Source organism: Sciurus carolinensis, chromosome 6 (assembly GCF_902686445.1).
Source record: "Sciurus carolinensis chromosome 6, mSciCar1.2, whole genome shotgun sequence".
Taxonomy (NCBI): domain Eukaryota; kingdom Metazoa; phylum Chordata; class Mammalia; order Rodentia; family Sciuridae; genus Sciurus; species Sciurus carolinensis.
Window position 1 is genome coordinate 97,794,584 of NC_062218.1, and position 15,528 is coordinate 97,810,111.

Consider the following 15,528-nt stretch of genomic DNA (forward strand, 5'->3'; position numbering starts at 1 on the left):
ATCATTTGAAAAAAGGATATACACTCTCACAAACAGTTAACCACCGATTTGAAAGGGGAAGTAGAACAAGTTAGGCTGCATAGAAAGAACACAACAGAGGCAGAGTGGTGGGAAAACTGTAGATAATCTGGCCCTAAAAAGTCATTGTGAGTGGTGCATGCCTGTTGTTCCGGGAGACTGAGGCAGGAGAATTTCAAATTCAAAGATAGTTTCAGCAACTTAGCAAGACTGTGTCTTAAAATAAAAAGGGCTGGGGATGTAGCTCAGTGACAGTGCATCTGGCTCAATCACTAATACCACAAAAAAAAAAAAAAAAGAATTATGGTGAGCATAGCTGCCTGGAAGCCTGCCAGTGCCCAGTTCCTGGTTCCTGTCTGTTAGGAGGCCCAGCTGTGCTTCTTGCCCTTGAGTTTCATGAGACTCCCTTGATCCAGTACTTTAAACCTCTTAGTTCTGTTTTTGTTTGCTTTGTTTTTTGTAGCACTAGGAGTTAACTCAAGGGCACTCTACCGTTGAACTATATTACCATCCCTTTTAATTTAATTTTTTTGCTTACTGCAGTACTGCGGATTAAACACAGGAATACTTTACCACTGAGTTATATTCCCAGCTCTTTTTATTCTATTTTGAGACAGAATCTTGTTAAATTGCCCTGGCTGGCCTTGAATTGGCAATCCTCCTGTCTCAGCCTCCTGAATCGCTGGGATTACAGGTGTGTGCCACCACTCCTGACTAGTTCTGCATATTTCAAAGGAGGGTCCTATTTTCTGTAGTCAAGAAAACCTTGATCAAGACAGCCCCATGGTGTTGGGGTTGTGGCTCAGTGGCAGGGTGCTTGCCTAGCACATGTGAGGCACTGGGTTTGATCCTCAGCACCACATAAAAATAAATAAAATAAAGGTATTGTGTCCACCTGCAACTAAAAAACTATTAAAAAAAAAAAAAAAAAGAGGCTGGGATTGTGGCTCAATTGTGGACAGCTTGCCTAGCATGCCTGAGGCACTGGGTTCAATCCTCAGCAGCACATACAAAACTAAATAAAATAGTCATAAAAAAAAAAAAAAAAAAAAAAAAAAAAAAAAAAAACCGTGCTGGGCACGGTGGTGCACACCTATAATCCCAGCAGCTCAGGAGGTTGAGGCAAGAGGATTACAAGTTCAAAGCCAGCCTCAGCAATTTAGCGAGGCCCTAATCAATTTAATGAGAACCTGTCTCAAAATAAAAAAATAAAACGAAAAGGGTTGGGGATGTGGCTCAGTGATTAAGTGCCCTGGAGTTCAGTCCCCAATACAAAAAAAAAAGAACAAACCAGCCCCACAGGAAGACTGAAATCCTGTGAGAGTCACAAAAAAACAGGTGGGTAGGATTCTGGCCTGTTTGGGCCAATGATCCAGGTCCTCACATTATTGCCGCTGTTCCCCTAAAGGACACTTTGGCAACATTTCTCAAGTTTAACTTCTAAAACTTGATCATGCACCATAAAGGTGGGCTCAGTACAACTCTGTATGAGCAGCAGCTCTCCTTTCCTCCCTAAGCACCTGAGGCTTATCATCCTCCTCTTCCTTCCGCGTCTGTGTCTTCTCATGTCGATGCCGCCTTCGATAATAATGAGTGTCATCTGTCACATTTGAAAACATATGAATATTTCCTGGAAAAGAAAGAAAATAACCACTTAGTAGAGGATATGGCAAACATTTGTTTCTTGCTTTTTTCAAGACATTTGCTCCAAACTAGGTTCTTTAAGGATACAGTATTGCCCTATTTTACCAGGTAGGAAAGATAGTAAGACATAAGCCGGCTAGAGATAGAAGGTGCTTAGTTCTGACTTCCTTTAAATAGTCTTTTGCAACTAGTAAGGGAGAGAACCCTGAGAGGCTATGAGAGAGAGAAAGGGCATTTGGACCATGAATCCTAGGACTACTTCTGTGTCTAAAATCCGATTGTGTCACTGGTGCCACAAAAATTTTTTCCATTTATTTCTTGGGCATTGAATTATCCCGATTTCTAACACTCTAGAGGATACTTTTTAAAACATTTTAACTTATAACATTGAATGGGATGCTCACTGGTTAATCTTTCTTTCTTTCTTTCTTTTTTTTTTCTGAGATGGTATCTTGCTATGTTCCCAGGCTAGTGGGGTTTTTTATTTGTTTTTTTTTGTTTTTTTTTTTTTTTTGGCAGAACTAGGGATGGAATCAGTGGCACTCCACCACAGAGCTACATCCCAGTCCTTTCTATTTTGTTTTACTTTGAGCCTGAGACATATTGATGTAGCTGGGATTACAGGTGTGTGCATCTGTACCCAAACTAGTCTTGAACCTGTATATTTAAGTGATCCTGCTGCCTTAGCCTTCTGGAGCTATAGGCACACCCCACCTGGCCTGTGTACTTTTCTTTTTTCTCTATGTGTGTGTGTGTGTGTGTGTGTACTAGAGATTGAACCCAGGGGTGCTTAACCACAGAGTGATATCCCCACCCTTTTTATTTTGAGACAGGGTCTCACTAAGTTGCTGACAGTGGTCTCAAACCTTTGATCCTCTGGCCTCAGCCTCCTGAGTTGTGGGGATTACAGACATGCACCTAGGGGGTAATTTTCAAACATCTTTATAACTTCCATTTTATAATAATGACAATTATAGGCATTTTTCTATTGATTTATAAAACACTTAAATATATCTAAACCTCTTGCAAAGTAGATATTATGATCAACCACATTTTTTGGGAGAGGAATTAGAAAATGAGAAACACCAAATAATTTGGTCAAAATTATCCACAACTAGAGGTTTGAGACTTGCCTCAAATTCCTATTCAACTGATTCTAAATTCCTGCTGTTCCCATCAAACTGCTGTCCTTTTTTTTTTTTGGTACTGGGGATTAAACCCAGGGGCAATCAACCACTAAGCCACATCCCTAGCCCTTTTTTTTACATTCTATTAGAGACAGGTCTCACTGAGTTGCTTAGCACCTCGCTAAATTGCTGAGGCTAGCTTTGAACTCACAATCCTGCCTCAGCCTCCCAAGCCGCTGGGATTATAGGTGTTCACTGTCCTTTTATTTAGAACTTCAAATGGGAGCTTATTGCAAGCCATGAATAAATATTTTTAAGAATCATAATTCTAGTCAGGCACAGTGGCACATACCTATAATCCCAGACTTGGGAGACTGAGGCAGGAGGATTGCAAGTTCAAGGCCAGTTTGGGAATCTTAGCGAGACCCTGTCTCAAAATTAAACAAAACAAAACAAAACAAAAAACAAGGGTTGGGGATGTAGGTCAGTGGTAGAGTACCCTTGGGATCAATTCCTGGCCAAAAAAAAAAAAAAAAAAAAAAAGAATTACAGTTTTGGGTTACTAACCTGTAGGAAAATGTCCTCCAAAGAAGACATTGAATAGCTCTTCTGGAGTGATATCAGCTTCAAAGTCCCTGTAATAATTATAAGGTTTGGCTTGAGGTGCAGTGAAAGTCACTTGTTCATCTCCGTATTCATCGTAGCGGAGTCTCTTATCAGGATTGCTCAGGACTGCAAAGGCATTTCCTATTGCTGCAACCAAGAAGAAGCACATGAGCATACAGTATTCACTGTGGTTGGGGGTAATCACAGCAGTAGCAATGAGGAGCCCAGAGTTACTGGGTGCTAGACAACTTCCCAGAGACCCAAGGAGAGGTTCTTAGGCCTGCAAATTTCCCCAAAGTACTTGCATTGGGGATGGCTTGTGATATAGTTTGGTAAGCCAGAAATAACAAACCTGAAATCAGACAAAAACTGCTGACATGAGAGTTAACTCTTAATCAAGTTCTTCTCTGGTGCAGTGGCCCATACTTGCAATCCCAGCAGCTCAGGAGGATGAGGAAGGAGGACTGCAAGTTCAAAACTAGCCTCAGCAACTTAGCAAGGCACTAAGCAATTTAGTGAGAGTTGGGGATATGGCTCCATGGTTCAGTGCCCCTGGGCTCAATCCCTGGTACCAAAAAAAAAAAAAAAAAAAAAAAAAAGAGTTCTTAAAGCTGGTAGTGATGGGCCACTAGGGAAGCCAAGGCAGAAGGATCATAAGTTTGAGGCCAGCCTCGTAACTTAGTGAGACCCTGTCTCAAAAATAAAATAAAAAATTTTTAAAATGACTGGAAATGTAGTTCATTGGTAGAGTACATTTGCCTAGCATGCAAAGGTCCTGAAACTGAAAACTAAAGGAGTTCTTACATCATCTCAGCTGTCCAGGAAGTTGGGACCCAAGCTCTCAGTTCAGATTGCCAATCACTGCAAGTCTCAGGCATTTTTGGGGAAGTATCCTCCAACTGTCCAGCACTCATTCATCAAAAATGTGTTCTTGATTGGGCACAATGGCACACACTTGTAATCCCAGTGACTCAGGAGGCTGAGGCAGGAGGATTGTAAGTTTGACACCAACCTCAGCAATTTAGCAAGGTCCTAAGCAACTTAATGGGACCATTTTGGATCCTTATCCAAAATAAAAAATAAAAAAGGCTGGGGAATGTAACTCAGTAGGTAAGCACTCCTGGGTTAAATCCCTAGTACCGACCCCCCCAAAAAATTGGCAAGAATACCACTATAGGTGCTATATTACATTAGGTTGTCCTAGTATTAGTGATGCTAAGTTGGATCACTTGGTTATAGTGGTGACACCCAGGTATCCCATTAGAGAGGAATTTTTCTCCTTTGTAAATCAGTAAGTATTCTGTGGGGTGATATTTTTGAGTTCACAGAACAATAATCTATCACTCAATAGTTTTAGCATCCACAGATGATTCTTGCCTGAAAAAAATGACTTCACTGTGAATGAAGCTCTTAAGTAAGATTTTTATTCATATGTTAGGTCCAAAAAAATTGTTTTTCCACAACTGGGGTTTGAAACCAGAAGCACTTCACCATTGAAATAAATCTCCAGCCCTTTTTTATTTTGAGACAGGATTCTTACTAAATTCCATAGGGCTTTGCAACTTAGGCGGTCCCTTTCTCAAAATAAAAGACTGTATATATAGCTAAGTGACTGAAAAGCACTCCTGGGTTCAATCTGTAATACAACAACAATTATCTAGACTGGCTTTGAACTTATGATCCTCCTGCCTCAGCCTCCCAAGTTACTGGGATTACAGGTGTGCATCACTCTGCCTAGCCCAAAATATTTTTTAAGAATATATTTCTGATCTGGGTATGGTGGCACAAGCGTGTAATCCCAGCAACCTGGGTGGCTGAGTTAGGAGAATCTTAAATTTGAGGCCAACTTTGGCAAAATGCAAGACCCTTAGCAACTTATCAAGACACTGTCTTAAAATACTGGGCATGTAGCTCAGAGGTAGAGAAACTGCCTAATGTGTGGGGTCCTGGGTTCAATCCCCAGTACCACAAAAATAAGGAGAAAAGAAACCAAACACTTTGTTTTCAAAAGAAATTAAGGTTACGTGGATGAATGCTGGAGAAAGTTTTGCTGATAATTACTATTTATGAGGTATGGCAAGAAAAAACCCTGCTTAAAGTCTTACAAACCAACTGTGTAGGGAAAGTTGAAACAACAGGCAACCATTATGAGGACAGAATTCAGCATCAGCTCAGAATCAGACCTTTGAAAGCATCTGTTGCTCCAGGAGCACAGTTCTTATCAGGATGAAATTTCAGGGCAAGTTTTCTATAAGCTTTCTTAAGTTCTTCGTCACTGGCATTCCGAGAAACTCCCAGAATTTCATAATAATTTCTGCATTTCTTGATTCTAAAATAAAACAAAACAAAACAAAACAGAAACATGTTTACAAAGGGCTCTTCTGTACAATTAGCTGCAAAATAATCCATCAATCCTCCCTTCAATCTGTGAGATTCAAAACAGACTTAAAAGAAAATTAGTGAACTCATTAATGAAACATTCAAATTCTCCCACCCAGACTTTAGTGTTTTCAAAGTACTTTTAAATCTAGTATTTTATTTTCCCTATATTCCTGCAAGTGGGTAGAACAAATATGCTAACGCTTACATCAAAGTTCAGGCTCAGATTTGAAGAGATGAACCACTGGACTGCAAAGCCAGAAGAAATAGCTAACTGTGCTATTTATTTATTTAGGTATCTCTCCCCATTTCCCTTATGTCTATCTAACTTAAACTGTGCTTGTAAAAAGTTAATATATACACATAGTAAAAAAAAAAAAAAATTAGCCAATGGTACTAAAGTATATTCAATGAAAAATCTTCCTGCTTCCTCATTCCTGGTCCCTTGTAATCTCTGGGACAACTACCATTAGATGTTTTTTTGTGAATTCTATGTACAGAAAGAATATGCAACTAAACCTCCCCGCAATTTTTCTTGCCTAAAGGAAACATAATCACTTTTCTTCATCTTGCAGGGGTTTTATTGTTTTGTTTTAAATACTGGGGATTGAACCCAGGGGTACTTTGCCACTGAGCTATATCCCCAGGTCCCCCACCACCAACTTTTTTGGTACTGGGAATTAAATCCAAGGGTGCTTAAACACTGAGCCACATCCTCAGCCTCTTCTATTTTAAGACAGGGTCTTGCTAAGTTGCTTAGGGCCTTCACTAAATTGCTGAGGCTGGCCTCAAACTTTTGATCCTCCTCCTCAGTCTCCCTGGTGGCTGGGTTTACAGGTATGCACCAGTGCATCCAGCTAGAACTTGGAATCCTTTTGCCTCACCCTCCCAAATCACTGGGATTATAGAGTGAGCCACTATGCCTGGCTGAAAACAAAAATTTTAAAAACAGAGTGATGATATAATTATGCCATGTAGACTTTCAAAAACCTCACTGTATAATCACAAGAAAATAAGAGTGAAAAAGAAAAGTAACATGTTTACTTTATGAAAATAGTCTTAAATGTACCTGGAAAGGACCTGGGAGTTCCCAAGACATGCTTTGAGAACTGCTGGACTAGAATATGACTTTAAGTCTAAATGCTTTGGCTTCAGTCTGATCTTCCTGTATATTTAACCTCTGTACCTTAAGGTTGTCTTCTAAAATGGGCTAAAATTATACCTATAATCCACAGAGTTGATGTTATGATTAAATGAAGCATTTATCAAAGCGCTTAGTAGTGTCTGATACTAAATGAACATTAAGTATCATATATTACCTCATTCTTGTAAAAAGCTGCATCTTATTGCATTGTATGGTTGTATACACATCCCCTAATGGTGGACATTTAAAATGCCTTTAATCTTTTGCTACGATACAATTCACTTAGATACACAGAAGTCCGCAGTTTTGCTGAGGGGGGATTCGTAGTAAGTCAGTAACAGGTTGGACTATAACATAGGTTTCCCTTTGTTTAGCCCCTGGCAACCATTTATCTACTTTTGGTCTCTGTAGATTTGTTTATTCTAAATTCTTCATATATTTGTTTATTTGTATATTTATTTGATACTGGGGATTGAACCTGGGGGTGCTCTACCACTGAGTCTCATCCCTCACCCTTTGTATTTTTATTTTGAGATAGGGCCCTGCTAAATTATTGAGGCTGGCCTCAAACATGGAATCTTCCTGCTTCAGCCTCCCAAATTGCTGGGATTATAGGTCTGTGCCACCACACCCAGTTATGGCTTTGACCAACAGCATCCCCTGAAGTATTAATTTTTTAATCCTTTGAAGCTTCAGTTTTTTCTTTATTTTTTCTAGTTCTGGGAATTGAACAAAGGGCCTCATACATGCTAGGCAAGCACTCTACTACTGAGGTACATTCCTAGACCCCAATGTTTTAAATGTTGATGAAATCTAATTTACCTATTTTTTTTTCTTTTATCACTTATGGTTTGGGTGTCATATCTAAGAAACCACTGCCTAGTCCAATGTCATGAAGACTTACATTTATATTTTCTAAGAGTTGTATAGTTTTAGCTCTTATATTTAGGTCTTAAGTTTAGGTCTTCGAGTTTATTTTTGTATATGGTTCAAGGTAGGAATCCAAGTTCATTCTTTTGCATGTACAGATATCCAGTTGCCCCAATAACAGTGCTGAATATTATTCTTTTCTCCATGAGAATGTCTTAGCACTCTTGTTAGAAATCAATAGTCCATAAATATAAAAGTTTATTTCTGGACTCTCAATTCTATTTCATTAATCTATATGTCTCTATGTCAGTCTACATGGTCTTCATTATAGTAGCTTGTGCTAAGTTTTGAAATCAGGAAACATGAGTCCTTTAACTTTGTTCCACTTTTCCAAAATGGTTTGTCTGTTCTGGGTCCCTTGCATTTCCTTATGAATTTTAGAATCAGATTGTTGATTTTCTCAAAATAAGACAGCTAGGGCTGAGTGTGGTGGCACCCCTGTAATCTCAGTTTCTCAGGAGGCAGAGGCAAAAGGATTGCAAATTCAAGGATAGCCTGGGCAATTTAGTGAGACCCTGTTTCAAAATAAAAATTTAAAAAGGGCTGGGGATGTAGCACCATGGTAGAATGCTTGCCTAGTATATGTGTGAGTCCCTGGGTTCAATCCCCAGTAACACCAAAAAGATAAAAATAAAAAAAGACAGCTAGGATTTTGATAGGAATTGTATTGAATCTGTAGATCAATTTGAGGATTATTATCATATTGCCAAAATTTTATTTTGGTATTGGGAATTGAACCCAGGGCACTTAACCAACTGATCCACATCTCCAGCTCTTTTTATTTATTTATTATTTTGAGATAAAGTCTTACTAAGGGCATAGGGCCTCACTGAGTTGCTGAGGCTGGCTTTGACTTGTGATCCTCCTGCCTGTCTCTAGAGCTGCTGGAATTACAGATGTAAGCCATGGCACCCGGCTTCACATTACCAAAGTTAAGCCTCCTAATCCCTGAAAAGATATCTTCTCATTTATTCAGGTGTTCTTTCTTTTTTTAAAAAAGAAATATATATTTTAAATGTATATATATTTAAATATATATGTATATACAAATATATATACATATGTATACATGTTTTTTTAGTTGTCAATGGCCCTCTATTTGTTTATATGTGGTGCTGAGAATTGAACCCAGTGCCTCACACATGCTCAGCAAGCGCTCCACCACTGAGCCACAACCCCAGTCCCTTAAGTTTTATAGTTTGTAATGTACAAGTCTTACGTTTCTCTTGTTGAATTTATTCCTAAGCATTTATTTATTTACTTATTTATTTATTTATATAGGGGATTTAGCCAACAGGTGCTCTACCACTGAGCTACACCCTAGTCCTTTTTTAACATTTCAAGACAGGGTCTCTCCAAGTTGTTTAGGGCCTCACTACATTGCTGAAGCTGGCCTCAAACTTTTGATCCTCCTGCCTCAGCCTCCCAAATTGCTGGGATTACAGGTGTGCATTATCACTCCTGGCCAGCATTTTATTCTTTTTAATGCAATTATAAATGAAATTATTTTCTTAATTTAATTTTCAGACTACTAGTATATTTTCTATATACTACTAGTATATAGAAAAACAATTATTTTTGCACATTGATCTTGTACCTTATATTTTTGCTGAACTTATTAGTTTTAATAGTATTTTTGTGTATATGAAGATTGCTTAGGATTTCCTACATATGAGATCATGTTATCTACAGACATAATTTTGCTCTTCACTCCAATTTGGTTGGCTTTGATTTTTTTTTTTTTTTTTCCTTGCTTAAATGCCCTGGTTGAACCTCTAGAAAAATGCTGAATAGAAGTGGTAAGGGTGACATACCTGTCTTTTTCCTAATCTTGGTGGGAAAACAGATTTTTACCGTTAAATATAAAACTGCTGTGGATTTTTTGTAGATTGCTGTTATCAGATTGAGGAAGTTCTCTTCTATTCCTAGTTCACTGAGAGCTTTCATTATGTCAAATGCTTTTTTGTGTGTGTGTGGTGGTGGTGGGGGCTACTAGGCAAGCACTCTATTTGTGAGCTACATCCCCTTTAGGATCTCCCTAAATTGCCCAGTTTGAGTGGCTTCGAACTTGCAATCCTCCTCACTTGGTCTCCTGAGTAGCTGGGATTACAGGCATGCACCACCATGTCCAGTATGTGCTTTTTTTTTCCCCCTCAGAGTAACAGTCATGAATGTACTGAAGGGATAGGAAAAGGGAAAGGGCACACTCTGAAGGGAGAGAGTGGGTCCTCTCAGAAAGGCAAGGGACAGAGTGCCTCTCCTGCACTCCAGTTTTACTGGGGACCCAGAGACATTTCCAGAGAGTCCCACCCAGGTCCACCTCTTGACTTTTGTCTGACGGCAGAATGACCTCATACTTCCAAGTCCCAACTGACGTGACAACTCTCAGTCACCTTGGCCCATAGGTTCTAATGGATTCTCAACCATAAATCCTTACAGGAGTGTGCATTTTTTTGGTTGTTTATTCTATTAACATGGTATATTACACTGATTGATTTTTGTGTTATATAATGTTGCTATAAAGGGATAAATTCCAGTTGATCAAGGTGCACAATTCTTTTTATATATTGTTGGATTTGGTTTGCTAATATTTTGCTGAAGATTTCTGAAACTATATGCATAAAGGATAATAGTTAATAGATCTGCTTTGGGCTGGGGAGATAGCTCAGCTGGTAGAGTGCTTGCCTCGCAAGGTCCTGAGTTCGATCCCCAGTACCACAAAAAAGAAAAGAAAAAAAAAAATAGATCTGCTCTTTTTCCCCCTTCGTGGTGGGGATAAAACCCAAGGCCTCATGTATGCTAGACAAGTGCTCTATCACTGAGCTATATCCTCAGCCCCAATGGTTTCATTTCCTTGTGTTTTTTTTTTTTTGGGGGGGGTCTGGTTTGGGTAATACTGGCCTCACAGAAGAGTTTGGAAGTATTACCTTCACTCATAATTTTTTTGTAAGAGTTTATCAAGAATTAGTGTTAATTCTTCTTCAAATGTTTGGAGAGCTGGATGTGGTTGCAGACACCTGTAATTCCAGAGACTGGGAGCTGAGGCAGGAGAATCACAAGTTCAAGACCAGACTCAGCGACTTAGCGAAGCTCTAAGTTATTCAGTGAGACCTTGTCTCAAAATAAAAAATAAAAAGAGCCGGGGATGTGGCTTAGTGGTTAAGCACCCTTGGGTTCAATCCCCAGTACCAATAAATAAATAAATAAATAACGTTTGGTAGGATTCACCAGTGAAGCCAGCTGAACCCGGGACCTCACACATGGTAATTCTCTGCCCATTTTATTTTTCATTTTGAGACAGGGTCTCACCAAATTGCATAGGCTGGTCTCAAACTTGTGATCCTTCTCCCTCAGCCTCCCACGTAGCTGGACTTATAGGCAAGCTCCACTGCACCTAGCTAATTTTTCTTATTAAAAAAAAAATACATATTAACCAAAATTAACTGTATAAGTTAATAGGTTTCACTCTGACATTTTCTTTTCTCTTTTTTGATGGTACTAGAGATAAAACCCAGAGGTACTTTAACACTGAGCTACGTCCCCAACCCTTTTTATTTTGAGACGGGGTCTCAATAAGTTACTGAGACTGCCCTCAAACTTATGATCCTCCTGTCTTAGCCTCCTGAGTTGCTGGGTGGACAGGCATTGTACCACCAGACCGGGCTCACTGTGACATTTTCATTCATGCATATATCATTCTTTAATAGTGCCCACCCTTCCTGCCACCCTCCTTTGCTCTCCCCTCCATTGCTTCTCAATTCAGACAGAAGTTTATATTTTTCTAAGAATTTGTGTATTTCATCTAGGTTATTTAATTTGTTGTTCAGAGTATTCTCTTATAATCCTTTTTAGCCAGGCATGGTGGTGCCTGCCTGCCATCCCACTGGCTCAGGAGACTGAGGCAGGATTGCAGGTTCAAAACCAGTCTCAGCAATTTAGTGAGACTGTGAGCAACCTAGTGAGACCTGTCTCAAAATTGAAAAAAAAAAAAAAGCGGCGGAGTGGCTAGGAATGGCTCAGTGGTTAAGTGCCCTTGGGTTCAGTCCCTGGTACCAAAAAACAAACAAACAAACAAAAAACAACTTTTTTTTTTGGTAAGAATAATAGCAATGTTCCCTCTTTTATTACTGATTTTAGTTATCTGAGACATCTCTTTTTTCTTGGTCAGTCTATCTAAAGATGTGTCAATTCTGTTGATATTTTCAAAGAACTAACTTGTGATTTTATTGACTTTATTGTTTTTTCATTCTCTACTTCATTTGTTTCTGTTACATTATTTTCTTTATTCTGCTTGTGTGTGTTTAGTTTGTTCTGTTTCTAGTTTCGTAAGGTAGAAGACTAGGTTATTGATTTATGGTCTTTTTAAAAATACCCATAAGCATTTTCTGTAAGCAGTACTTCAGTTGCATCCCATATGTCTTAGTATGTTGTATTTTCATTTTCATTCATCTTGAAGCATTTTCTAGGAGCTGGGTGTGTAGCTCAGTGGTAGAGCATGCCTAGTATACTTGAAACCTTAGGTTCAATCCCCAGTACCACAGACACAGACACACACACACACACACACACACACACACACACACACAAGCATTTTCTAATCTTTCTATGATTTCTTCCATGACCTATATGTTTTGGGAGACTTCGTGGTTTAATTTCCACTGGTTATGAATATCCTAAATTTCCTTTTGTTAATGATTTCACAGAACATACACTATATGATTCCTTCCTTCCTTCCTTCCTTCCTTCCTTCCTTCCTTCCTTCCTTTTATCTTCCTTCCTTCCTTCCTCCCTCCCTCCCTCCCTCCTTCCCTTCCTTCCTCCCTTCCTCCTTTCCTTCCTTCGTTGGCACCAGGGATTGACCCAGGGGCATTCAATCACTGATCCTCCTGCCTCAGCCTCCCAAGCAACTGGGATTACAGGTGTGCACCACCATGCCCGACTTATGATTTCAATCTTTTAACATTTATTGAGGTTTGTTTTGACCGAAGATATGGTCCATTCTGAAGAATATACCATGTATCCATGAAAAGAATGTGTATTCTGTGGTTGTTAGACAGAATGGTCTATGGATATGTGTCATATCTGGTTGGTTTCCTCTGTCTCTTAAAGCTGAAGCAGGGCAGACAGCTTGATTATACCCAAATACTCCTCTTCTACTCAGTCTTCCCGATGAGGTCAAGAAGCTATTGTGCTTTAATAATAATAGTAATATTGTCGATACTTACATAGCACATCCTCTGTGCCAGGCATTCTTCTAAGCACTTCACATAAGATCATTCTTTTAATCTCACCACATGCTTACCTTTGTACCCCAAGCAGCTGTTCCTCAGTATAAGTGGAGCTCCCCTCACCCTGTCGGGTCTGATTCCGCTCATTCTCACACTTCTTTTCTTTTTGTGCCTTCATGCAGTTACAGCAACCACAGGAGTCATGACTCTCAGGAGGTCTATCTTCTGCGTATTTGTTTCTTCTGACTGCATCAATGTAAGCTGCAAGCAATAGCTTCTCCATAAGGCCTGACACTGAAAATCACCTTTGCTATATGCAGAAGACTGCAGCACCCCGCTGACCCTCTAGTTACCCTGGCGTGGGAGGGGCGGGATGGCTCCACTGTTTTGGAGGCTGCTTGGAGGCATGAGCAGTTATTAGGAAGAGGCTAAGGGCATCATGCTGACTTTTTTTTTTCTTTACAGGGGATGGGTCCCGGGGATTGAACATAGGGCCTTGAGCATGCTAGGCAAATGCTCTATACTGAGCTATATACCCATCATGCTGACTTTTGAGTGTCCATACAAAGCTGAATAAGCATCTTTCCTGGAAAACTATTACAGAAAATATGGGGAAACACCTAAGAAAAACTTACAAATGTTAGAAACATGAAGAACAGCCTATATTCCCAGAAACTCAGGAGGCTGAGACAGGATGATCATAAGTTCCAGGCCAGCCTTTGCAACTTAGTGAGACTCTGTCTCAAATAAAAAATAAAAAGTGCTGTGGATGTAGGTCAGTAACAAAGTGCCCCTGGATTCAATCCCCAGTACTACAAAAGGGAAAAAAAAAAGGAAGAAAAGAAACATGAAGCACAGAAAGTCTACCATACTTACAGTGGTGTGTCACCAAATAATCTTGACTTAAAGACAGAAAAGGGACATCTACCTAAAACCCTACTTTTAGTGCAATACAGGGAGAAGTCTATTTCTCTCTGCTCCATGGTCAGAAGTGACATTGCTCATAAAATACTTTTTGTTGAAATGATTCTTACTCCTAAGATTTAAAGTAGAGAGAAATTCAATTTAAACTAACGGTTTTAGAATTAATATATACCAAAACACTTGGCTAGATATATCGGGGGAATGTAAGGGTAAGACCTATTCCTAACCACAAAGAGGTTAGTTTCTTGGGAGAGGATTCAATTAATTGTAACACTGGCGGAATGTAAAGTGAGTACATGCAATCCAGTCAATGAAGGCAGAGCCTCAAGTCTTGTCTGGAGAATCTGGAAAAGGCTTTAAGAACATCATTTTCCTGCTTAACATCGCTCAATGCCTATGCACTCCTCCCTAACACTCTTTCTATAAGTAGGCCTAACTCCAAAGAATCCTTCATATTATCTGTAACATTTACTCCATGAAGACTCCCTTGACACCCAGGCTATGCTGGGTGACTTATCAGTGTGCTCTTCAAATCCCCAGCCTTGCTGTGTTAGTTGATAACCCTTCAAATTCTTTCAGTGAACCTACAGTTCTGTTGGCTCTGGGGCCCACGTCTGTCAAACCCCCTTAGAGGTTCAACATAACCTGGGGCACATAATAAGTATTGGATCAATACTTTTTACTTGACTGTGGGATGGAAAAGATCAGCCTATAGGTCCTGATTCATACTGAAGGGGCAAGATCAAACCAGGAATGACAGTCGTGAGGCCCACTTTGGAGGAGTAATAAATACATAAGGGTAGGTAGGGTAAGCAAGCTGCAGAAGACCGCAGCACCCCGCTGACCCTCTAGTTACCCCGGCGTGGGAGGAGCGGGATGGCCGCGGGCCCTGGGCGGGGCACAGGGCGGGGCGGGGCTGGGGGCCGGAGGCGACAAATCATCACCGGTGACTCTAGGTTCCCGCCCGGCCAGCTCGAGCCTGCGTTCCCGATCCGGGATTCTGGCCTGTATCCTGGGTGGTCCTCCACCATATCCGGAATCCTACTCAAGCTTAGCATCTTCTTACAGGCCTCCATCATTCACCTCGGGCTCAGAGTCTCAGCATTTATGCCCCTTCAGGAGCCCCATCCCTGATCTCTCCGGAACGCAACCTTATCCCACCCTCTGGCCAGGACCTGGTACCTTCGGTCCAGCGCTCCCCGCTGCCCAGAGTGGCCGCCATATCGGTTCCCAGTCAGCAGATCCTTGGCGCCTCCCCAGCGCCCGAGGCTGAAAGAGAAGGGGGCACGGAGCGCGGGGCACGCTGGTCATTGTAGTTGTCTGTATGGGCTACGGGGGCAATGGACTACAACTCCCGGCAGGCCTCACGCCGAAGGCCATCCTCGATGCAGACTTAAGAAGGGGCCAGACCGGGAGAATAGTGCGGTGCGGCTAAACAACCGCTGTGCAGCTGATTCTTCCTTACCGACTGGGCAGAAGGGATGGCGGGTGTCTGCCCTGCCTATCCCTGAGTACACCCAAGGAGGCG

The 15,528-nt window shown here is 40.7% G+C and overlaps 1 protein-coding gene across 3 annotated transcripts in view; it reads right to left on the reverse strand.

Annotated features, from left to right (window-relative positions):
* Positions 1–15,303, reverse strand: part of Dnajc18 (DnaJ heat shock protein family (Hsp40) member C18) — a 29,331-nt gene extending 14,028 nt beyond the window's left edge. Inside the window, exons 1-5 of one of the 3 annotated variants that reach the window (XM_047554931.1) lie at positions 15,183–15,303; positions 13,151–13,337; positions 5,579–5,724; positions 3,357–3,542; positions 1,539–1,648 (exon numbers count right to left, since the gene is read on the reverse strand). In XM_047554931.1, the coding sequence (XP_047410887.1) occupies positions 1,539–1,648; positions 3,357–3,542; positions 5,579–5,724; positions 13,151–13,337; positions 15,183–15,222 (669 nt within the window). In that variant the 5' untranslated portion in view covers positions 15,223–15,303. Of the gene's footprint in view, positions 1–1,538; positions 1,649–3,356; positions 3,543–5,578; positions 5,725–13,150; positions 13,338–13,711; positions 13,845–14,296; positions 14,317–15,182 lie in introns of those variants that run through there. The other 2 variants (XM_047554933.1, XM_047554932.1) reach the window with 2 other exon arrangements.
* Between the last annotated feature and the right edge of the window lie 225 nt (positions 15,304–15,528).